At 44.4% G+C, this 25,305-nt stretch overlaps 1 protein-coding gene across 1 annotated transcript in view; it reads right to left on the bottom strand.

The window, feature by feature from the left end:
* slc37a4b (solute carrier family 37 member 4b) overlaps positions 1-16,870 on the bottom strand; it is a 32,252-nt gene extending 15,382 nt beyond the window's left edge. Inside the window, exons 1-4 of the mRNA XM_083635514.1 lie at positions 16,789-16,870; positions 14,779-15,271; positions 14,343-14,575; positions 2,633-2,879 (exon numbers count right to left, since the gene is read on the bottom strand). Of these exons, the coding sequence (XP_083491640.1) occupies positions 2,633-2,879; positions 14,343-14,575; positions 14,779-14,926 (628 nt within the window). The 5' untranslated portion in view covers positions 14,927-15,271; positions 16,789-16,870. The remainder of the gene's footprint in view (positions 1-2,632; positions 2,880-14,342; positions 14,576-14,778; positions 15,272-16,788) is intronic.
* Positions 16,871-25,305: the final 8,435 nt, after the last annotated feature.

Here is a 25,305-nt window from a genome sequence, read left to right as displayed (position 1 = left end):
GGATTTTAAATCTGGTGTCAAACAAAAGGTAGATCTTACTCATTAACTCTACTGTGACTAGATACGCAGCAGAAATGGAAAATTTGATACTTGGTTCATTAATATGTTGTGATTTTAATCAAATTCAGAGACATACATATCATATTTTAAGGTGAATCAATTTATATTAACATAGTAGATATCTGGGTACAAGGAAAAATGTACATTGCATGGATTTAGGCACCCTGAGTAGTCACCAAGCCCCTTAATACCGAAAATGCATTAGGCGCGATTCTCAGGTTTCTGCTCTAGGGGTCTGTATATTCAATGCATGATAACTACCATTAAGCTGCCAGTCTGCAATGGTTATCATGCTAAAATGTGAACTAGAGATGTCCAGCAAGTCAAAAAACACAACTAGAATTTGCCCACCCAAATGAGCTAATTTGGTGAATTTTGGGGTCTTGGCTCATGGACTAATGGGGTACCAAAATATATTCCCCTGCTGCATGCCATGATGAGATCAGCAAAAGTTTGGATAGACTGGATTGCTTCCCGCAGCAGCAATGCCTTTTTTCCCCACACTGCTCGATAGACAGGTATGGCAGGGGCTCAAAACTACGATATAACAACTTTTTAATCATTGGTCATTCATTGTGATATAAATTAGTGACATTTTCCCCCAAATACTCATGGTTCTGTGCTGTTGGTATTTGGTAGCCTATCTGATGCCTGCAGTGCAGCGCATCAAAAGAGCCGCGTCAATTAACGATAACAACGGGAGTCTTGCGCAGCAGCAGGATGATGTATTCGCGCAGATTTTCAGTCCTAAATATCAAACATGTTTGATATGATCGGGACGGCCCCGATGAGGCTGCATAAATCGGCCCGAAAATCCTGTAGTGTGAGCCAGCCATTAGCTAGACAGATTGCCGTTCTGGAGCTGGTTTCCAGAGGGAATATTGTCAGACCAACTCTCCACAGACAGCTATATAACCTACTACACAGGCACGGAGCATTCCTCCTGGCGCATGATTGTATAGGCTACTTTTTTTACTTTCACTGTCCTTGCTGCATGAGCTGATTTCCCCTGTAATTTTTTATGAAACATTCACACTGTTCCACCTTGCTGCTCCGACGCTTTCAGGTGGAGGCAGGTTGTCCGCCAATACGGCGCTGTGACAACCTTTGGTGCCAGGACAAAAGGCGTACAAGAATTACCCACCAACGCGCGTTCATGCCTTTCACATCGGAGCCGCGAATCCTAATTTCCGTGCATTTTTCGGCTTTCAAGGCCGGTGTGAAAGACCCTACAGATGGCCACAGCCTCAACGCAAGACTCATCAGAATGACTGATGAGCTAAGATGGCCAGGGCTTAGATCTGCATGAGCACCACCCATCGTTATTTGTCAAATTCAAGGTACATTAAAACGTTGTCTTGCTTCAACATACATCGCATTGGACATAAACCATTTCCACCCGCAGGTTTGAGGAGTAGCTAACATAAACGTCAGATAAATACTCTCTCTAGGGCTAGGCTAATGTTACCTACTGAGGCAGCTAACATGGCTAATTAGCTAGCTACCAGCTATCTTTCTCCTCTAACGTTAACGACACGTTAGTTGACTGAGCCAACGTCGCTGTACAGCAGGTCGTCATCAAAACGTATTGCACTGAAGAGAAGTAACATTAGATAATGACTAAGGACTCCTCCAACCTGGCAGTGGAAAATTATGCACAAACTTTGTGTGTGTGTGTGTGTGTCCTGTGTGAGACAGAGTGGGGGTGTATGTGTGAGGAAACAATCATTATTTGTGTCCAGTGTTCACCCATTACAAAAGAGAAGCGTGTATTTTATATTATTATGTTTTAGTTTGACATCAGATTAAGTAGATTAACTAAATCGTTACATTTATAAGTAAGAACAGTACTATATTACCAAAGCACACACATACTTGCCAGTTAACTGTCATTACAGTTGGAGGTTACATTAACATGTCTTTATTTTTTCTCAGTCCACAATTCAGCAAACTGTTAAAAATAAAATACATTTTGTTTATTGGCATTTTTCATGCCACATTTGACAACACAAAGGTCCGCGATACCGTGGTATTTTTGTCCAAGGTTATCATACCGTCAAAAACTCATACCGTTGCATCCCTAATGTCTTCTTGTATTTGATTATTTGTTTGTTTTGTATAAGTCCATTTTGTTTATTATGTCTGACTTATTTGTACCGTTATGTTGGCACAATTTATGTCTTTGACTTAATTGTACTGTTATTTGTTTACACATAAAAAAAAGAGAAAAGAAAATACCTTCAACCCGGAAACTGTAGCAACATGATGCACACCGGTTTGAGATTGAACATGCCCCAGGAGTGTTCTAGCGCGTGTGTGGTGTGTGACAAGACGTCACTGTAGAGGTGCGCTAGTTTTATGCACCTTGATAGTTCTAACAATGGGATGCTCCTACAAATATATTTTTAATTCATATACTATATATGAAATGAAACGCAAAAGCACCTTTGCTCGTCCAACTCCAATAGTGGGGGGTGTGAGAGCAACAATAATTTTGCTCTCACAGGGGTGCAGCTGCTGTTGCACAGGCTCCTATGCACTATTGTACATTTAAGTCATTCTCTTTGCTCACCGCCCTTCGTCCCCTTCTTGGCAGCGGCCTCGATGCTGGGCAGGCCCACATCCTTGGGTTCGTTCTTGATGAACAGCACACAAACGAAGGAGAAGGCAGCGCACAAGATGCCGGACATGGACAGGATGGTCCTCCAGTCGTAGTACTGGAGCAGCACTGTGGCCAGGATCGGGCCCAGACTGCCAGCCAGGTTCATGCTGCAGGATAGCACGGACCACCATGTTCCGAACTGGGACGGTTCAAACCACTGGGGGGGGGGGGGGGGGGGGGGGGGGGGGGTGCACAAGGAGAAAGCAAATTTTTTGGTTAGTATTGCTGCAGTCTTAATCCGAGCATTTTTGACCTCGTAGCAAGCGCAAAGTAAATGGACCTATATTCCATCGTATTCAAGTTACAGCTTCACAATTCCCATTGTTCATGCTGTTGGTTATTTTCCAGGCTCCACTTTTCTGAAGCAGCCAACAGATCCAGGTCAAACACATGGCAGCCAACTTCAGTTTTTAATCATGAAAAGGGGGGGGGGGGGGGGTTACAGATGTCCTCACCCTGAAATCAAAAGACTGGCAGATTTAGAACACTTTTTTTTTATCAGATTCTTCAGAGTTTATTGCTTCTGTCACATGTCTTGAAATGATGTAATACAGCTACCACTAAAGCACTAAAGTGCAGCAGAGCCACTGAGGAACCACCGACCCCGTAACCCGAGAATCCACTGGGCTGAAACATAAGGGCAGGCGACAGGGCAGGTTGACTTAATGCCTTGCTGAAACATAAGGTTGCTGTCTCAACCCAATCTCTGGAAACACTGGTACAGTGCCTTATTGTAGAATTGTTGAGTTGCTCTTATTGTGTTGTTTACCTGTTTTATATGCATTGTGTGTTTTTTATTGGACCTTGTGTCTGACAAATAAAGTGATGATAAAGCAGCCCTACAGGCAGGTTGATGTAATGCCTTGCTGATCCACAGTGCGTGGGCGTTCAACACAACTCAGCAGTGAAACAGTAGCTGCTGCACTGTGCCCAACCGCTAAGGATTAGCAACCATTACTGATCACTCTTCTGCCAGGAGAGGGAGACCTGTCTGTCTGCCTGCCTGTCTGTCTGTCTGTCTGCCTGTCTGTCTGTCTGTCTGTCTGTCTGCCTGCCTGTCTGTCTGCCTGTCTGCCTGCCAGCCTGTCTGTCTGTCTGTCTGCCTGCCTGTCTGTCTGTCTGCCTGTCTGCCTGCCTGCCTGTCTGTCTACCTGCCTGCCTGTCTGCCTGTAGGTTTTGTTGAAGATGTGTTGAGGATATTCTATAAATAGACTCTCCTGTAATCTGATCCCCTCCTCTCTCTCAGCACAGACCAAATCCTATTTATTCCCCACGCTTTGAACACTAGTTTTAAAAGGCAGCATCTTAAAGGCCTAAACATGGTCGTCCGTCAGAGCCTCGCCCCGCCCTCCCCGTATGACGGCGGGTGGAGCGCCGTCATACGGGGAGGGGGCGCCGTCGGCTGACGGGGGCTGCTCGAAAATGTGACTCAGCGCCGACGATACGTGCGTGACGTCAGCTGCACGAGAGTTGTGACTGGCCGTTGCCTTGGCTCATCGTCGTAAAGTCGCCTTTCAAAGCATGACGTTAGATTATAACGAACTAGTTGTGTGGCTTAGCCTTCCCAAATGTTGAGGGTCGTTTTTTAGAATTTAATACATAGAATTGGGAACGTTACATTCAATTTCATTCAGACTGCCTGGCACACAATCTCCGCCATTTTCACACGGAGCTTCCACAGGAGGAGGGAGGGTGGGAGGAGGGAGGGTGTAGTGGCGTCCGAGCATGTAGGGCTCGCTGGCGCCGGCAGACGGCGAGACGGCTCCAATTCGAGGCGGACGGACGACCATGTTTAGGCCTTAAGGCCTCCAGTTGTGCACATTGTAGCAGGATGCATCACATTAGGGCCTGCAGTGCAAACTGCATGGAATAAAGAAGAGTTAGCATTGCTATTGGAAAGCAAGACATGGTAAAACTTTATATATATATATATATATATATATATATATATATATGTGTGTATCTATGTAATATGTATGTGGCACGGCAGCTATATATATACATAGATACATATATATATATATATGTATCTATGTAATATGTATGTATATATATATATATATATATGTATATATATAGCTGCCGTGCCAAGGCAAGAATGAGCTGGGCTCCACGGCGTGACCGCAACTAGAAGATCAGTTTTCACTGGCTTCATTCTTGGTCCTCCTATAGAGACACTGCGGAGCACGTCATCATTCAGAAAGCACGCCCAAAACGGGGGGAAACAAACCCCCCCCCCCCCAGATCCTGGCGTTCTCCTATGTCACGTGTTGCACACAAAGATCATATATACGGAAGATGAACACTCCAACTTGCTTCCTTGACAGCTAGATCCACATTTTTCTTCTCGCCAATTCTCAATGGCTTCCTTGTTTTGCTCAGGAGTACAAAAAAACGTTAATTAGCGATTTTTTACATTTGTTGTCTGCGCAGCCCACCACACAACAGCTTTTAGCTATGTTTAATTCAAGGAAAATCGCGCTGGTGTATGGGAGTGAATGGAGAAGCTTTTTTTTCTTTTTTGCCCCCAGATTTTTTATCCTATTTTTTATCCCCCATTAGTGCTAATTTAATTTATTTATCCTGGTTGCTGCTCCACCCTCTGCCGATCTGGGGAGGGCCGAAACTGGCTCCATGCTTCCTCCGAGACATGGGCAGTTAGCCAGCCGCTTCTTTTCACCTGACAGGGGAAGCTTCACCGGTAGGACATAGCACGTGGGAGGTTCACGCTATTCCAACCAGTTCCCCTCCCTCCGAACAGGCGCCCTTAACGACCAGAGGAGGAACCACATTAGCAACCAGGATGTTGCATGTTTTGGTGAGGGGTTCCTATATGAAGGAAACCCCCAGGGGGCATGGGGAGAACATGCAAACTCGACACAGAAAGGCCCTTTTGACGACCCCACCCGGGCGGTGGGCACTCGAGGACATGCAGACGGGCACGCATTCCTTCAGCGCTCACAGCGTCCCAGGCGAGAATCGAACCCAGGACCTTCTAGCTGTGAGGCGACAGCTCTACCACTGAGCCACCATGCCCCTGTATTTATGACTATTCTATTAATGGCTCTAACACCCGTGATGGGCGTGGCCTATTTCATGCAGTGTCTCTATAGTAGGGCCATATTTTATTTCATTTTCAGGCCTGAGGTATGTCCTTTTGGCAATCAAGGGCCTTACCGATTTCTCCTCAACGTACATGAACAATGTGCGTGAATCGTGCGTGAATCGTACGTATGCACAGATCTGATCTTAAATTGTGGATGCAAACAATTGAATAGGTTTTGTGGCATTATCAATACTTGTGTACTTCCGCTTGTTCTTAGATATAAGATCAAAATTGAACAATGCCCTGGGACCACACGTACTGTAAGTAAGCCAATATGCGCAAAAGCAAAAACATGTGCTTTTTGTGCCATTAAATATGAATAATGATGATGAAAAATAAATGTTTGTCATAAAACAGACACTCACTCATTTAGCACAAACTTAGAAAGCATCTATCCTCTCATTTCAACTCATTTCTTGGCATGGATCCACCCTTCCCATCCCCAAATTAACCTGCTGGCTGTAAGAAATAAGAATGGATGTTTGTAAGGCTATTCCTGGATAGTAATAAATCTTTGCTAAGGATAACTGTCTGCTGTTTGACTGCTCGGGGATACTAAATTACCTTTAAAGCAGTTTTCATGGTGTTATTAGCGTGGAGCGGGAGCGTCACGCGCACAGAAAACATCAGCATTTCCCAGAGACTTTCCTCTTTTTGGAAATGTTTTCTAAGGTAGAGAGGATGGTGAAACGGAGAAAAATTGTCTACAATTATTTATTCATTTAATAATGTTAAATGTACACACTTGACTATGATTAGGTCTCCTAAACAGCAGGAAAAATTATACCAATATGCCCACACACACACACACACACACACACACACACACACACACACACACACACACACACACACACACACACACACACACACACACACACACACACACACACACACACACACACACACACACACACACACACACAGAGCTAAGGGCCAGATGAGTTTAACATCACCTGTCCAATTGCTGTGCCATTGGTTTAGCAGTTCGCACATGGGCAGGCACCTAGGTCTGCTGCCTTTATATGGGTTTATTGGGGCATTTCCTTATGATATTTGCAAATTGCCTAGCACGCACATCCGATATATTATCATACGCACGTGGGTAAGAACGACGAGTGGCTCGGCTTGGATCATACTCCATTGACAGAAATGTGTGCATGATGGCACCTCTAGTGTCTCACAGGTGAAATACAGCTCTGGGTCATCTATTCTAGACTCCTCTCTATACGTGCCACCACCACTAGGTGACATGATGGCATCAGTATTCACTGTTATGACGGCTCTACATACCAGTGGCACCTGGTGAGGCCTCACATGGATGTCTAGAGGCTTGTGTCAGTGTCAGTGACATTCAAAGGTCGCATGGTGAGCGGTTTTCAGTTACTGAACTTTTAGTCCAAAAGAGGATAAAAAACATAATTCCCTCACTTGGCATTAACAATTGAGGGCTGTAGTCAAGGTAGGAAATTAGCGGGGGCTCGGGCAAAATGCCCCTAAAAAATCTAGAATTGCCCTTGGAATTGGGGTGACGGGGGCTTTTAAATGCCCCCATAAAATAAAGAGTTTAATACTTTCTGTATTTTAACATTAGTCTGTATTTGCAAAGTGTGACTCGAAAATGGCCAGCTAGGCATCCGTTCAACCCCCACCCCTCCTCCTACTAGCATTATTTACCTCAGTGACAGGCAGCACAAGCTAGCTGGCCAGCTAGTTCACTCATGTTTTTGTCAAGTACATTAATAACATGCCAGACAATCAACAGTGTTGTTGAGATAGGAAATGGGGATCTTTAACTGTGATTGTTTATGAACTTTTAGAAATAAAATATGCTTGGATAAGAGTCATTGATTGGTCGGTCATGCTACATAGGTATTATGTAATAATACTAATAATAGTTTAGTACAAATTGCCCTGGAAAGTACCCAAAATGCCCCCGATATATATTTCACAGGCGCAAAAACAGCACATGTAGTTATAGCCCATGACCGGCACTTCACTCTGAAGTTGAACAACTTCCCCAAGCCACATGAAGACAACTGAAACTTTATACAAGTCCTTATGCTAGGTTCTGACCTTGTGGGTCCATTGGGTGATTCATCTAGATACTTTCTTTCCAGGTTATGAAAACAAAGTGTGTGTGTGTGTGGGGAAATGGACAGAAAGGTCACAATCAATAATACTTGAGTTGTTGGGTCAAATATAAGGAAATAACATTATTAAAAACCGATATAGTCAAAATAGGTTTCACAGCTACGGATGAGACCTCGATAATCCCAGAATACATTTGAGGCAAGTCCAAAAGCATAAACATGTTGGATAACAAATATGCCCGATATAAAACATGAGCTATATGTCAATGAAACATTAAGACAATTAATCATCCAACTGTTAAGGTGCGATCCATGATGAGTAGATTCAATGTGAGTTTATTAGCTCTCATTGGGAACAGCGGATGGGGGTCACATCATTTTTGGAGTGTCAGTGGTTGGTTTAGCGGTCACTCAGCCATTTACAGTATGTCCAAATTAATTGAGAATATTCGTCCTGTATCGCTTTGGGCTGTGATTGGTCGACCGATATAGGGGGCGGGCGCCTGTTTCCCCCGACGGAAGCAGGAAGTGAGAGACGCTTCTGTGAATGGACTGTGAGGGAGCGTGTGTGAGAAATGTTTTGGGTGGTGTTGAAACGCCGCACCTTGTGGGGAAGACCGCAAGCTACTGGGATGGTGTCCAAACAAACAAAAGTTGTTTGTGTTAGTTTACGGTGAAGGAGGTTGTTGAGTGCGTTAAAGATAGTTAAAGCTTAAGATAAAAATAATAATACCCGACCTAGACTATGATGGAGCTAGAATATTAATAATAATTGATTAGATAAACACATTCAAAGACCCCAATTGTAACACAACTTAATGACTCATCAAATATCACCTCCTACGATGCCACTTTTGACTTAGACATGACTGACCAATGTCCGACACAGTTGGCCCCAAGCGGACATCTCGGGGCACGGAGTTCTATCTCTGGCCCCAAAGGTCAAAGCCGTCTGACCGCCAAGACACTGGATCCCTCCTTACACTTACAACAGTGCCAAATGCCCAAAGACAGGTGCACTTTCTCCCTCACCGCCTCGAGTGAAACACGTAAACACAACACATCCAACATGGCCGGCCGGGAGGAGGTGACTTGACATGACTTGACTTGACACCTGAATACTGTGGGGCATCCAGGGTTTCTCCTGGCTCAGAATGGGGCTGTGGGCCGTGAAACATCTCGACTGAGAAACGGCTACAGACAGCTAGCGGAGCATAAGAGAGACCGCTAGCGGAGCATAAGAGACAGCTAGCGGAGCATAAGAGAGACAGCTAGCGAAGTATAAGAGACAGCTAGCGGAGCATAAGAGAGACCGCTAGCGGAGCATAAGAGAGACCGCTAGCGGAGCATAAGAGACAGCTAGCGGAGCATTAAGGTGCTCTTATACTCGAGCAAAGCTCCGTGGGGGTGGGGCCCCGCGAGTCTCCGTGAGTGACCGTGTAGACCTCGCGCTGGGGCTGATGCCATTATACTCAGAAAGTGATCAGCATGTATTGTACAATGGTGAGAACAGCACGTGAAAAGTCGCAATGAAACGCTGTGCAGTACTGAGTGCGCTTTCACTCTCAAATGACCCCACATCAGCACATGAAGGACTCACCAAACTTGTTTTTACTGAAAGCCGTTTTTACTTCTCAGCCCTGATTGCCTACTCTGTGCTGCTTTTAATCTCTCTCAATCATGCTCTCAACACAACACATTTACTTGGTGAAATGACTAAAAACGAACAGTTGCAAATCTAAGTTTATAGCCTACCACATGGGTCAAGAAATGTGGTGAAAACACAGCTCAGTGTTCAGGGTTCAGTGGCTCGAAAGCAGCCATGTTTGGAGAGAAGCTCGCGCTGTTAGAAAAAAAATCAGGCACAACGCGAGCGGCCGCCAGAGCTAGCGAATAACCACGCCCAACAAATTTACGTAATTTGACGCGGCCGCCCCTCGCTCCACCCCCGCGCCCTTCACGGCAGGGTGAGCATAATTCAGCCTTAAGAGAGACAGCTAGCGAAGTATAAGAGACAGCTAGCGGAGCATAAGAGAGACTGCTAGCGGAGCATAAGAGAGACCGCTAGCAGAGCATAAGAGATAGCTAGCGGAGCATAAGAGAGACAGCTAGCGAAGTATAAGTGACAGCTAGCGGAGCATAAGAGAGACAGCTAGCGGAGCATAAGAGAGACAGCTAGCGAAGTATAAGTGACAGCTAGCGGAGTATAAGAGAGACAGCTAGCGGAGCATAAGAGAGACCGCTAGCGGAGCATAAGAGAGACAGCTAGCGAAGTATAAGAGACAGCTAGCGGAGCATAAGAGAGACAGCTAGCGGAGCATAAGAGAGACCGCTAGCGGAGCATAAGAGACAGCTAGCGGAGCATAAGAGAGACAGTTAGCGAAGTATAAGTGACAGCTAGCGGAGCATAAGAGAGACAGTTAGCGGAGCATAAGAGAGACAGCTAGCAAAGTATAAGAGACAGCTAGCGGAGCATAAGAGAGACAGCTAGCGGAGCATAAGAGAGACCGCTAGCGGAGCATAAGAGACAGCTAGCGGAGCATAAGAGAGACAGCTAGCGAAGTATAAGTGACAGCTAGCGGAGCATAAGAGAGACAGTTAGCGGAGCATAAGAGAGACAGCTAGCGGAGCATAAGAGAGACAGCTAGCGAAGTATAAGTGACAGCTAGCGGAGCATAAGAGAGACAGCTAGCAGAGCATAAGAGAGACCGCTAGCGGAGCATAAGAGAGACAGCTAGCGAAGCATAAGAGAGACAACTAGCGGAGAATAAGAGAGACAGCTAGCGGAGCATAAGAGAGACAGCTAGCGGAGCATAAGAGAGACAGCTAGCGAAGTATAAGTGACAGCTAGCGGAGCATAAGAGACACAGCTAGCGGAGCATAAGAGAGACAGCTAGCGAAGTATAAGTGACAGCTAGCGGAGCATAAGAGACACAGCTAGCGAAGCATAAGAGAGACAACTAGCGGAGAATAAGAGAGACAGCTAGCGGAGAATAAGAGAGACAGCTAGCGGAGCATAAGAGACACAGCTAGCGGAGCATAAGAGAGACAGCTAGCGGAGCATAAGAGAGACAGCTAGTGGAGAATAAGAGAGACAGCTAGTGGAGAATAAGAGAGACAGCTAGTGGAGAATAAGAGACACAGCTAGTGGAGAATAAGAGAGACAGCTAGCGGAGCATAAGAGAGACAGCTAGTGGAGAATAAGAGACACAGCTAGTGGAGAATAAGAGAGACAGCTAGCGGAGCATAAGAGAGACAGCTAGTGGAGAATAAGAGAGACAGCTAGCGGAGCATAAGAGAGACAGCTAGTGGAGAATAAGAGACACAGCTAGTGGAGAATAAGAGACACAGCTAGTGGAGAATAAGAGAGACAGCTAGTGGAGAATAAGAGAGACAGCTAGCGGAGCATAAGAGAGACAGCTAGTGGAGAATAAGAGACACAGCTAGTGGAGAATAAGAGACACAGCTAGTGGAGAATAAGAGAGACAGCTAGTGGAGAATAAGAGAGACAGCTAGCGGAGCATAAGAGAGACAGCTAGTGGAGAATAAGAGAGACAGCTAGTGGAGCATAAGAGAGACAGCTAGTGGAGAATAAGAGAGACAGCTAGTGGAGAATAAGAGACACAGCTAGCGGAGAATAAGAGAGACCGCTAGTGGAGAATAAGAGAGACAGCTAGTGGAGAATAAGAGTGACAGCTAGTGGAGCATAAGAGAGACAGCTAGCGGAGCATAAGAGAGACAGCTAGCGGAGCATAAGAGAGACAGCTAGTATAGCATAAGAGAGACAGCTAGCGGAGCATAAGAGAGACAGCTAGCGGAGCATAACACAGCTAGCGGAGCATAAGACCTTTTCCGGAGTTGCCCTTTCACATATAGCACAGAACAGGAGATTGTCAGGGTCAGATGCGTTCTGACCTACTGGAAGTACTCCGATTGGTTTAGGCGAGGGGTGCAGAAGGCAGGACATGATACACAAAGTACGCGGCCATTGTAATTCAGCGTTTTTAATGAGTTTCACCAGAAATAAAACTGCTTTTATTTGATGAGAAATCCCAGGAAGTCACATGTCTGGAGCGTTCTGGCCCAGTGAAAACAATGTTATATTATATAATATTATATAATATATATTAAGCCGCATATGTAAAATATAGTGGCTGTGGATGAGAGGGGAGTTTACTGCCGGAAGTCAGAACAGCTGTTTGATAAATTGCTATTAAACGTATTCAGAGAGGATTTGAAGTGCTATTTTTATTCTCAATTCAATTCTTATCATTTTGGTGCTGTGCTGGTGATTTTCCTTTGACATTGGTTAAAACCTCTTTGGTGGAGGGCGGGCGTAAAGAATTCCTCTATGCAGGAAAAACCCTGGCATCATGAGTGGCCTGTGTGAGTGAAAACCCCTGGCATCATGAGTGGCCTGTGTGAGTAAAAACCCCTGGCAACATGAGTGGCCTGTGTGAGTGAAAAACCCTGGCATCATGAGTGGCCTGTGTGAGTGAAAAACCCTGGCATCATGAGTGGCCTGTGTGAGTAAAAACCCCTGGCATCATGAGTGGCCTGTGTGAGTAAAAACCCCTGGCAGCATGAGTGACCTGTGAGAGTGAAAAACCCTGGCATCATGAGTGGCCTGTGTGAGTGAAAAACCCTGGCATCATGAGTGGCCTGTGAGAGTGAAAAACCCTGGCATCATGAGTGGCATGTGTGAGTGAAAAACCCTGGCATCATGAGTGGCCTGTGAGAGTGAAAAACCCTGGCATCATGAGTGGCCTGTGTGAGTGAAAAACCCTGGCATCATGAGTGGCCTATGAGAGTGAAAAACCCTGGCATCATGAGTGGCCTGTGTGAGTGAAAAACCCTGGCATCATGAGTGGCCTGTGTGAGTGAAAAACCCTGGCATCATGAGTGGCCTGTGTGAGTAAAAACCCCTGGCATCATGAGTGGCCTGTGTGAGTGAAAAACCCTGGCATCATGAGTGGCCTGTGTGAGTTAAAAACCCTAGCATCATGAGTGGCCTGTGTGAGTGGAAAAACCCTGGCATCATGAGTGGCCTGTGAGAGTGAAAAACCCTGGCATCATGAGTGGCCTGTGAGAGTGAAAAACCCTGGCATCATGAGTGGCCTGTGAGAGTGAAAACCCTGGCATCATGAGTGGCCTGTGTGAGTGAAAAACCCTGGCATCATGAGTGGCCTGTGAGAGTGAAAAACCCTGGCATCATGAGTGGCCTGTGTGAGTGAAAAACCCTGGCATCATGAGTGGCCTGTGAGAGTGAAAAACCCTGGCATCATGAGTGGCCTGTGAGAGTGAAAACCCTGGCATCATGAGTGGCCTGTGAGAGTGAAAAAACCTGGCATCTTGAGTGGCCTATGTGAGTGGGCATCTTGAGTGGCCTATGGAGTGAAAAACCCTGGCATCATGAGTGGCCTGTGAGAGTGAAAAGCCCTGGCATCATGAGTGGCCTGTGAGAGTGAAAAACCCTGGCATCATGAGTGGCCTGTGAGAGTGAAAAACCCTGGCATCATGAGTGGCCTGTTTGAGTGAAAAACCCTGGCATCATGAGTGGCCTGTGAGAGTGAAAAACCCTGGCAACATGAGTGGCCTGTGAGAGTGAAAAACCCTGGGATCATGAGTGGCCTGTGAGAGTGAAAAACCCTGGCATCATGAGTGGCCTGTGAGAGTGAAAAACCCTGGCATCATGAGTGGCCTATATGAGTGAAAAACCCTGGCATCATGAGTGGCCTGTGAGAGTGAAAAACCCTGGCATCATGAGTGGCCTGTGAGAGTGAAAAACCCTGGCATCATGAGTGGCCTATATGAGTGAAAAACCCTGGCATCATGAGTGGCCTGTGAGAGTGAAAAACCCTGGCATCATGAGTGGCCTATATGAGTGAAAAACCCTGGCATCATGAGTGGCCTGTGTGAGTGAAAACCCTGGCATCATGAGTGGCCTGTGTGAGTGAAAACCCTGGCATCATGAGTGGCCTGTGAGAGTGAAAAACCCTGGCATCATGAGTGGCCTGTGTGAGTGAAAAACCCTGGCACCATGAGTGGCCTGTGTGAGTGAAAAACCCTGGCATCATGAGTGGCCTGTGTGAGTGAAAAACCCTGGCATCATGAGTGGCCTGTGTGAGTGAAAAACCCTGGCATCATGAGTGGCCTGTGTGAGTGAAAAACCCTGGCACCATGAGTGGCCTGTGTGAGTGAAAAACCCTGGCATCATGAGTGGCCTGTGTGAGTGAAAAACCCTGGCATCATGAGTGGCCTGTGTGAGTGGAAAACCCCTGGCATCATGAGTGGCCTGTGTGAGTGGAAAACCCCTGGCATCATGAGTGGCCTGTGTGAGTGAGACTTCCCTCAACTCCGCTATGAACACTGCATACAATTATGAATTCTGTCTGTGGAGAAGGAGATAGGATGGCGTTACCTTGCGCAGCACCTTCCCACAGGGGGGCCAGCCACAGCCTTGTCCCAGGCCGTTGACGAACCACAGCAGGGAGAACATGGTCACGGTGGAGGACCAGGAGAAGACCACGTTGATGCCCCCCACCAGCAAAAGGCCGATGGAGAAAAGCCAGCGGGCGCTGATCTGGTCTGACAGCACGCCGCTGATGAACTTACTGATGGCGTAGGCCATGGTCTGGCTGCTGGTGATCAGACCTGCAGAGACACAATGGAAGGTCACTATTAAAGCAACATGCTTATGTACAGAGATTATACTGCGCACAGCCTTGGCCATAAAATGTCATCAAAATGACATCTGGATAAGAATGGTGTTCAGGTGTTTTTATTGTTAATAATATATCAATTAAGCAGATTTGCTAGATAAACCTGATCAAACCAGACAAAGTAATCATCCTCACCCAGGTCATCTTTGTCCAGTTCAATCTCCTCCATCACAGCGGGCATGACGAAGGAGAAGGTCTTCCTGTTCAAGAAGTACAGTGAGTAGCCAATGAACATGGACAGGAAGATGACCGTGCGATAGTAGCCATAGCCGGCGGCCCCCATGATTGCAGTTGTATAAACAAAAATGGATGGAGAAAACCTTGAAAGGTCTCAAGGATGTGAAGGAAAAAACAATTCTCTTCAAAATCCCTTTGTCAGTTTAGTCTGGTATTTGGCTCCTTTTTGCGTCTAGAATATAGCCAATCACACGCTGAGTGCAGTGCTGTTATCAGTGGTCGTTGTTGGAGTCAACACTTTGGAGTTGATGTTTGCACTGGGATAATGGAGATATTGGGAGGAGAAACACCCTGGGAGAAGATGCCGCTCGTCTTCCAGGCTGGCTCTGCTGATCTGTGCACTCGCTGCTTGCAGGACTGGGAACAGACGAAGGGAACCGCTTACACCACCCTGGAAAAGGAAGACAGCATAACAGTCTGAATTAAAACGGAATTCATTACAACTAGTGTCGAATAGCAGCTACTTTCTACTTAGCCTCTCTTGCAAAGGAGTTTTGTCTCAGTGGGACAACCTAGACATCATAGACCTTTCTTAGGATGGCATTAGGGATGCAGCGGTTTCCGGTTTGAAGGTATACCGCTCTTTGAAAACGTCACGGTATCAAAACCACTAAGATTTGCCGTCATACCTTCCCCACGGTATCAGCTGTTTCCCCAAAACAAAGTGCCCAGGTCGCTTGCAGAGTGCAGCTCCCCCTGGCTGCATGTCTACCTAGACTAGAGCACAGTAGAGAGGAGCTGTCCCTGACTGTATTTACAACCATGTGTGTGATAATGGCTGAAGCAGGAGAACGCAAGGACCCCCCCTGAACTTTCACCCCATCTAAAAATACGACGTCGGCTGTATGGGAATATTTCGGCTATTGTAAAAACACAAATGGTATGTTTGTCCAAGGTTATCATACCGTCAAAATCTCATACCGCTGCATCCCTAGATGGCATGAATCGTTATAACACATATAGGCTAGTATCAAAAGGCTGTAGGTTATATATAATATCGAGTATTTGAAGTGGTGAAAATATACATGGATGCATCACAACAGAAAAAACAGACATTTTAAAACAAAGTTTTCGGGAGTTGTTGTTTTACTATCTTTGAAAATATAACTCTGCTTTGCTGTTGTGATAGGGTCAGTGGTGGTGGCCATAATGATCGTTTGGCCATCTTTTTATTTACAGGACCACTACATCAGACCTACAGTGAGTGGTTGGTTAACAAGACATTTTGAACCAGGCTCACTGAGCCTGGCCCACTAGAGTCTAGTAGCCTACTGTATCTAGTCATTAAGGTCCCAAGTTATCCCTTTACTGACTTGGCCTGCACAGGCAGGTCACTGAGGTCAGCAACCCCGAAAATATCGGGTGTCGCTCAGAGGGAACTTCAATTTAGCAGACTGAACCACAGAGCACTGCTGTCTGGTACTTTACTTTATAAGAGATGCAAGATTATCTATAGCTACTTTATCTTCACTTCCCCTCACACCACAATATTTTGTATTAAAGCTAGTTACATGATATCTGGATTATGTAGCAAAGTACCCAACCACAACAAAACAATGCTCTGCCTAGTGCCTAACGTTATGTGGGTCGAGCAGACCTACGGAAGCCTGCCCGGCTGTGACTGACGACCTGACGACCAAAGGGCGCACATTCAAGACAGAAACGCGAAGGCAATGGAAATGGAAGCATAATTCCACGAAACCAAACATCTCTGTTGGCTAACTAGTACGAGTTTGCAGATGGCGAAGTGATTTGTGGGGCGGTCCATCATTTTTAGTCTCCAAGGAAGGCGATGTTTTGCTAAATGCAACATAAAGCAACGCGCATCAAATCGCCTGCATTGCAATACAGCAGTGTCCCGTGTTCAGCTCAGCTACGTGTCTTTGGGTAAGATGGGCTGCATGTTACCTTTCACTCGGGTCCCTCTTGTCTCGCTGCTCTGTGCTACTTCCCATCCATTCAGAGGACGATGCGCGTTCGCGAGTCCGCAGTCCCTGTGGCACGAGCGCGTCACCGACACAAACTGAGATATCAGTCAGAGCAGAGCATGTCTAAAGCCACACAGCCCGGTGTCAAATACCAGTCATTCACACATTCATTGGCTCACTACTGCCCTCCACTGTGTACCCGTGGTATTTTAGTGGAAGGAGACTGTAGTAGAAGAAGGCGAATGCGAAACCCTTTTTTAACTGCTTTTTGGTGTATAATGCAGAATAAGTGTGGTGATTCGTAAAATGTCATATTATATGACATGCACCCACCACCACCACAGGATAGCTTTATAGTCCAAGTGTTTTACACCAACATCAGCATCTCACTAATTGCAAAAGACCAAAAAGAAGTCCTAAGGAATTCTATAAGGGGAAAGTTGTGAAAATCACCTAAATATGATCCTACAAAAAAGGCCTTTTTAGCCTTTTTGCAATGGCAGTATGTGAGGACTGTTCAAAACATGGCCATTTTGAACTCTCACTACTCTTTCTTAAGATAGGGACTCCATTCAAACTTTTAAAATGTCAACACTTTTAGTCCTTTATTGCTCTCATTCAGATTTGTTTTATACCTCAAGCACTTTTTGAGAAATTGCAGTTTGAGTTTTATAATTTTTTCAACTGTTAAAATAGTTGGCTCATTCAGAGAATTGAAATATTTTCAATTTTCTTCACCTATGAAGGTGAAGAAAAACTAATTTAGCCCCCATGCCTCTCGCAGAATGTGGGCAACATTTTTGAGAGCCATAAATCCAAAATGGCTGCATCGGCCATGTTGGGGGGGGAAAAAGTTTGGCCTTGTATAACTAGAAATATTGTGCACTTCGCTCATTCATTTCTAGCGTGTTGCACGCTTCGTGTGCTCGCCTGTAGATTGCACGTTTCCCGTGCTCGCCTATAGATGGCACGCTGCATGTGCTCGCTTGCCAACTGAGCAATTGTGCGCCGCCGCAGAACCCCATGGCTGCCTTATTACAGATGTGAGATTACTGTAAAGACAAGACTGGCCTCCCTACACTGCATTTGCATTGGGTGACAGTCGGATTTGGTGGGGAATCCTTTATGGCACAAAAAGGAAGAGGGTGCTGTTCTTCCTGTGTGAAATCTAAAGCTTTCATTGCAGATGACGGAAGCAGACAGTGAAGGGTCAACGTCAAAATAACTTCCAACATGTTTATCTTCTTCGGTAAATCGACTTTATTCTAGTCATTAATTATACCAAGGTATCACAATTCATTTGACAATGATATGTTGATGTTTAAAAATGATTTAATGTTGCATCTTAACCAATATACATCATGGTTTGGCCTATATCAATATTTATCATGGAATAAAGACAAAACGTACATACACAATTTATATGGTGGTCAATGGGGAGGCAACCGTTTGATCAATCTTGCAAGGTTACATAGGCCTACCTTGGTTTGGTTTTAAATTATTCAAGTAAATGTCTCATAACTGCATTGTGGAAAGTATTAAAAGATTAATTCACTCCCAAATCATAGAGGAAATACTTGTCTTTAAAGGAAAACAACCTCATCCAACAATTCTAAATTATATATAGGCTGCAATCTTTGTTGTTGTTAGTGGATTCACTAGAGAGCCAAAGTGAAGGTTACTTCCTGCCTCTCTCAGCGTACCAGCGTCTGAAAGAATATGAATGGTGGTGAACAGAGACAGAGGTGACTCTTTTTGATCCTGTTTGAATTGTGCCACGGGAGTACACACGTCATGTTTGTCCATGTAAACGATAACTTTGCAAGTCAAGAAAGTCGCAGTTTGTGGTAAAACTGTGGCACTAAAAGTTATAAATCAGAAAGACTATACTCACAACCAGTCACGTAAGTGGCGTCTCTCCCGCCAGTCCATGTTGTTGATGGTGTGACGTATAATGTCAAAAAAAATCAAAAAACGGGCTCAACTCAACTCAACCAATAACTGGGTGCTAAATCCTACAATGAATGTCAAGAATAAAAGAGAAGAGGATAGCACTCCAAGTTAAACTTTTTATTGCCTGCAAACGTTTCGGGCTGTTAACCCTTCATCAGTGCAGTAGCTGCACTGATGAAGGGTTAACAGCCCGAAAGTTTATGGGATAGGAATTCTGCCAGATGACAGGCACTAGGCGCCATTTTCTCTTTCTTTTGGAAGAGAAAATTATCCTGAAATGAAGATTTGATTGACAGCTGCCATGTCGTGATATGATTGGTTGAAATGGGGTAGAAATTTGATAGTACTAGGTGACGTCAGCAAACTGTAGATTACTGTTATCAATGAAATCTTGAAAAATGAACTTTTGATGTGAAAAAGTGTGAAAAACTAATTTTTTTGTGATTTTTTTGCATACATTATTAACTCATTGAGTGCCAAGGACGAGTATGTTCGTCAATTCAAATACTAACGTAGAGTGCCAAGGACGAGTATGTTCGTCAATTGCGTTTTTTGACGGTGGGACGTGGATCAAAGCCTCTTACATCTCCTATAAAAATATGGGAGCTATTGAATGTGTATAACCTATTTTACAGACCCATTAGGTGGCGACAGTGCTCTCCAGATTAGAGAAAGGTCAGGAAAACAGCAGGAAAAAGCCCCGTGATGAAAGAGAAACCGCTCATGCTGCAGCCAGAGCCATATAGATTGCTCTGGCTGGAGTTAACGTTGGCTGCGAACAGCAGTCAATCCGCGCCCACAACTGAGCCTCTCTGTCTCTGCTGTATAGTTTCTCCACACGATTAGCCGCCAGAAAAGCAGCACCCGACGCCGAAGGGCCAAACCATTCTCAGCAGTCCGGTTTGGCTTTTCCGTGTCGCGCTGGGAGCCGGCGCACAAAAACGGAGCACTCCGAAAATAGACCTGGGTGCGTGAGGCTGTGTGTTAGTGTGGGGAGGAGTTTGCAGCTGAGGGGGGGAGAGGGGGGTGGGGCACGCAGGGCACCACACAACTACACCACGTCACTACATCAGAAAATATTAGCTTCAGACTCAGTGAATGTGCTTGAAATGCTTAATTTCACAAAAGGCTGAATAATTCAGCTTCTAATTTGAAACGCCTGTTTTTGCTTAAAACAACCTATCTTCTCCGGCTCATAACTAAAGAACGGAAAATGGTATCAATAAACTTTTTTTTGCTGATGATACAATAGACTCTCCTCGTTCTTTGTGCGTGTTCGGTGTTTACATAGTAATATCACACAATATTCTGTGGGCCTCGAGAAATCACTGAAAACGCTCTGAAACTCTGGCACTGGGAGCGTCCGTTCTCCAAAAGTGGCTGGCACTCAATGAGTTAAATAGGTGCACTGCATACCCAGGTATTTGAACTAAAAGAAAAGAAAAGTTAAAGTTTAAACCGTTTTAACCCGTAACCCGATGATGAGATTTGCCCTATGATTTGATTTGACCTTAGTCTGGCAAGCGAGACTAATTCGACCTAGAATGCTCCATGATTTGATTTGATTTTATGTTATTTTATTATGGATATCAAAATACAACACAATCCAAAGGATAGCATGTGAAAGTGCAATCACTTATTCCCAACCAGAACATACAGTACATCCAACATATAATGCACATTACAGGTCAATTAAGAGATAAACAATACAAAGTACAAAATTCCACTCGTTCTCCCCCCCCCCTGTTCCTTATCTCCCTCTTTTGAATGAGGGACTTCCCTCTGGAGTTAGACATATTTCCTGTAGATCCACTGTGTCATGCTGTCACTGTCACAACTTTTATTCCAACCCCTTCTCTTATCATCTGTTCCTTCACTTTAAATTCAATTCAATTCAAACTTTATTCCAGACACACAGGGGGTCCATAGAGTACATACATATTATCAACATCACACAACAAATTATACAGTTAAAAAAAATAAAAATAAGAGAGAAACAACAACAAACATAAAATCATAAATAGAGGCTTACTCTCCAGTGTTTACGCAGCCTGGACGAGAACCGAAGACAGCTCTTAACAGGATTGACTATATCCTCAATAATGCTGTTCTGGGACTCATCCAGGCGAGACATGAATCCATACATAGAATGCCTTAAGAGAGCCTCACATGTGTGGATTCCACACGTTACAAACAAGTGACTGGCACTATGCCAAAGGTGTGCTAAAGGGACAGTTCATCCAAAAATCAAAAATACATATTTTTCCTCTTAACCTGTCACAGTGCTATTTATCCATCTAGATCGTTTTGGTGTGAGTCGCCGAGTCGTGGATTGGCCATAGCCGTTCACACCAGGCACTATTCAGAAGCAGCGCTGAAGCAGAGCTTAACAGAAGCTGAGTGCCATGCTAAACCGGCCACACCAGAAGCACTCTCTTTTCCTCAGCGCCTCTGCCTCTGTCAAATTGCAACCGATGGGAGGTGAGGATGCCAATCGCAGGTGCAATGGCAAAACAAAAAAACAAACATAAACAGGTGAATTGAATAAATATGTAGATTTCCCTCAAGAATTACAGCAACCAATTGGAGCATCTGCAGGACCACATTTGAATTAATTGGATTGTATGAGCATGCTGATTGCTTATGGAATGGAGGCAGCAGGGGGAAACTGAGGCCAGCCTTGGCGTTCCTGCAGCGATTCAACTCTGGTGTGTTTATGAACATGTAATTGCATAGCAACAATAGTGCTGATGACACAGTGGATGGATATGTCTCCGCGCAGCATAGCATTCAGTGAAGCGCTGTATTGAATATGCTATTGAAATATGCTGGCAATCAAGGCGAGCTATAGCCCACTGGGACTCAGCATGAGCTGGACTGTAGGCTAGATCAGTTAGTTCTCTCTGAGCAAACTGTAATACATGCCAAAAGAGTAGAGCAATTATGGTTACAGCTCATTCCACCTACTTATATTGTCATTATATTTGTAAGCTGACCACTGTTTAATTATGCAGCGACATTATTGGCTCTCACATTATGCATTGTGTCAATTTATACAGTCAGTTTTCTAATGAGAAAATGAATCGGGGTGGACTCGAGTGGGAATGGGTGATAGCATGGCGTGCGATAGCAATGCTCAAGTGGGAGAGAGTGGGAGAGATAGTGCATTCTCTCACTTGATCTGTCTCGGAGTCGGTACTATAACTCATAATTACCTTGCGTCATTTTAGGATGCCAAAATGTACACCCGGGTATGCAGGGATCAATCTCAGTGATATAATAATAACAAGGCACTGAGTCTTGTGTACAGAGGGAAATGATATATTGTCTTATAATTACCATGTAAAGTCAGCACATTATACTAATCAAACAAGGAAGTTGGTTTTGACATGCCAAGCTCCACCCTATTGCTGAGATACAGTAGCCTGTCAGTCCAACTTGAGGGAGAATCCCGCATGATCCCGCATGATCCCGCATGATCTCATTTCAGTGTAGAAATCAGGCTCAATACAAAATACAGAAAGCTAAGTCTCAGTACTACACGGATGCAGTTGCAGAGAATGTGCATCAGCCCAAAAAACTGTGGAAAGTCCTCAAAGATATGGGCTCCACGGGAAAATGTAATACAAAATCTTGTAGTACTGGATTGAACAATGATGGCAAAATGTGTTTTGATAAGCATATCATTTCTAGGCAGTTTAATTCTTTTTTTACAACCATTGCTGCAAGCCTGGTCTCCAAACTACCAAATGGCTCAGGGAGGTTTGGTTTGCCTTTTGTGAACAGTTTTTACCAAGGTAAAAATGTTACTCCTAACACCTTTGAGTTGAAACCTGTCTCAGTGGAGAAAGTTAAGAAAATGTTGTCTTCATTGTGTCCTAGCAAAGCAACTGGGCTGGATCTGATCCCAGCTAGGTTCTTGAAAGATAGCGCAGGTGTTATTTGTGAGGTCATAGCTTACATTCTTAATTTATCATTAAAATCAGGAAAAGTTCCTGCTCAAATGAAAAAGGCAAGAGTCCTCCCCCTGTTTAAAAAGAATAGCAGGTCTGACGTAGGAAACTACAGACCCATATCGATTTTACCAACCATATCCAAGTTATTGGAGAGAGCTGTGTTTGATCAAATGGAAGAGTATATGATCCAGCACCACCTTCTGTATGATTTCCAGTCTGGCTTTAGAGCAGCCTATTCCACTGATACCTGCCTCATCCACCTCTGTGATTCCATCAGACAAGAAAGTGAAAATGGTAACTACACTGGCATGGTATTATTGGACCTACAGAAAGCGTTCGACACAGTAGATCACTCTATACTTTTATCCAAACTTCAGAGTATGGGATTTGGGTCTGCAGCTTTAAACTGGTTCAAATCTTATCTCACAGGGAGAACCCAGCTCTGTGATGTTGAGGGGACCCTGTCTGAACCCATGAGTGTCACCTGTGGTGTGCCGCAGGGTTCAATTTTAGGGCCTATTTTATTTCTCATTTATGTTAATGACATGCCAGAGGCAGTAAAATGTAAACTTATTTTGTATGCTGATGACTCTTCCCTACTAGTGTCTGGGAAAGATATCCATGATATTGAGATCACTCTTAGTAGGGAGTTAGAAAATGTAAGGGAGTGGCTCATTGACAACAAATTGTCACTGCACTTAGGCAAAACTGAGTCAATTCTGTTCGCCACTAAGCGTAGGCTGCAGAAGTCGAGCAAGATAAAGGTTACATGTGAAGGTACTGAAATCGTCTCACAGGCTTGTGTTACGTACCTTGGGATCACTCTGGATCAGGCTCTCTCAGGAGAGGCTACTGCTGAGAAAATATTATCAAAAAGTGCCAGTAAACTCAAGTTTCTGTATCGCAGAACAAGGCAGTTTGATATTACTATTAAAAAACTCCTTGTAACAGCACTGATACAGTGCCACTTTGATTTTGCCTGTTCAGCTTGGTACAGTGGTCTGAACATGAAATTACAGAAGAAGTTGCAGGTTATGCAAAATAATATAATTCGTTATTCACTGAATGTTCCTCCTAGGACACATGTAGGTGGAAACGAATTCAAAAAGGTGGGTATGTTGCCTGTTGAGTTTAGGATTGAACAGCTAAAGCTAAACCATATGTATAACATCATCAATGGTACTGCCCCCATGTATCTGGGCTCACAGATAACAATGGTCCATACCCAGCATGGTCACAACACCAGGGCTAGTGTGCGCTCATGCAAGGTACCACGAGTGAATAGTGTAGCAGCTCGAAGCTCCTTTTTTTATACTGTGTCCTTGCTGTGGAACAGCCTTCCCCTAGGTATCAAGCTGTCAGAGTCGAGAGGTGTCTTTAGAAGGCAGGTCCGGGATCATCTTTGGAGTAAAGTGGCTAGCTAGAGGACAGGTTTTGCCGCCAGCAAAACAGTGTTTTTAATTCGTGATATTGTTGTTTTTGTTCTTGGATTTGGTTCTCTGAAATTGTTGCCGATTTTCATGTTTTTGTTTTGTTATTTGTTTTAATGATTTTAGGTGTCTGGTTACGGATAAGAAATGGTATATTGATTAGAAATTGTATATTGATATGACTGACTTTTTACATGTTATGTGTTGTGCGTTCTGTCCTACAACAGCAGGGACCATGTTGGAAATAAGTGTTCTCACTTTAACATGTTATCCTTTGGAACTTTCTTTTGTAAATTGTCTTCTCTATATCCATAAATAAAAATCAATCAATCAATCAATCTCTCTCACAATCGTACTAGAACTTATGGGGGGGGGGGGAGGGAATGATTTTCTTTCCTGCAGTCTCAGAATTGGAAAGATTTTTCTGACATTTTAATTAGATTTTACTTGAGTGGTTAAACCACACGATATAAACAACACACATCTCTGTCAGTGGCGTGTCCAGGCCATTTTGTCTGGACGAGGTGGAGCACTGAGGACGGCACTTAGGAAGGATGTAGACAGGTCGCAGGTCAGAATTCTGAATTCCGAGCATCATTCCGAGTCAGTATTCTGACTTTCAACTCAGAATTCTGACTTTATTCTCAGAAATATGAGATGAATCTCAGAATTTAAATACATTTTTCACATGTGCGTAGTTTTGGAAAAATAAAATGACTGGCTTGATGTTCCCGCTTCTAAAATGGCCATCAACCAGTCTTTTGGGGTGGCCACCACCTAGACATTATTACTAGATATTACTTGTCACTTTGATTTGACACATAACTTACCATTATTGTTTAGTTACAAGTATTATGTTTTATACCCAGTGTGTTCCTTCCTTTTGATCGTAGTGAATAATTAGGATAAGATGTGCCCCATATTTATTTCAGATTTTGCTTAATCACTTTTAGGTAAATAAACCACATTAAACTCATTGCTAATTTTGAAATTAGTTTCTTAGACAAATATGAATAGTGAAGTTGATCCTATATATTAATTTCTTTCCAAAGCCTTTTCCTTTCCATCAAGGCAAAGGGCGGATACTTTAAAGCAGGGATACTCAACTTGCTTTGCCCGGGGGCCACTTTCGTGAAATGATAGAAGGCCAGGGGCCAG

Source organism: Poromitra crassiceps, assembly GCF_964638095.1.
Source record: "Poromitra crassiceps genome assembly, chromosome: 1".
In the NCBI taxonomy this organism is placed as follows: Eukaryota; Metazoa; Chordata; class Actinopteri; order Beryciformes; family Melamphaidae; genus Poromitra; species Poromitra crassiceps.
The sequence above is the reverse complement of the archived record's forward strand: the minus strand, read 5'-3'. Positions and strand labels throughout refer to the sequence as shown.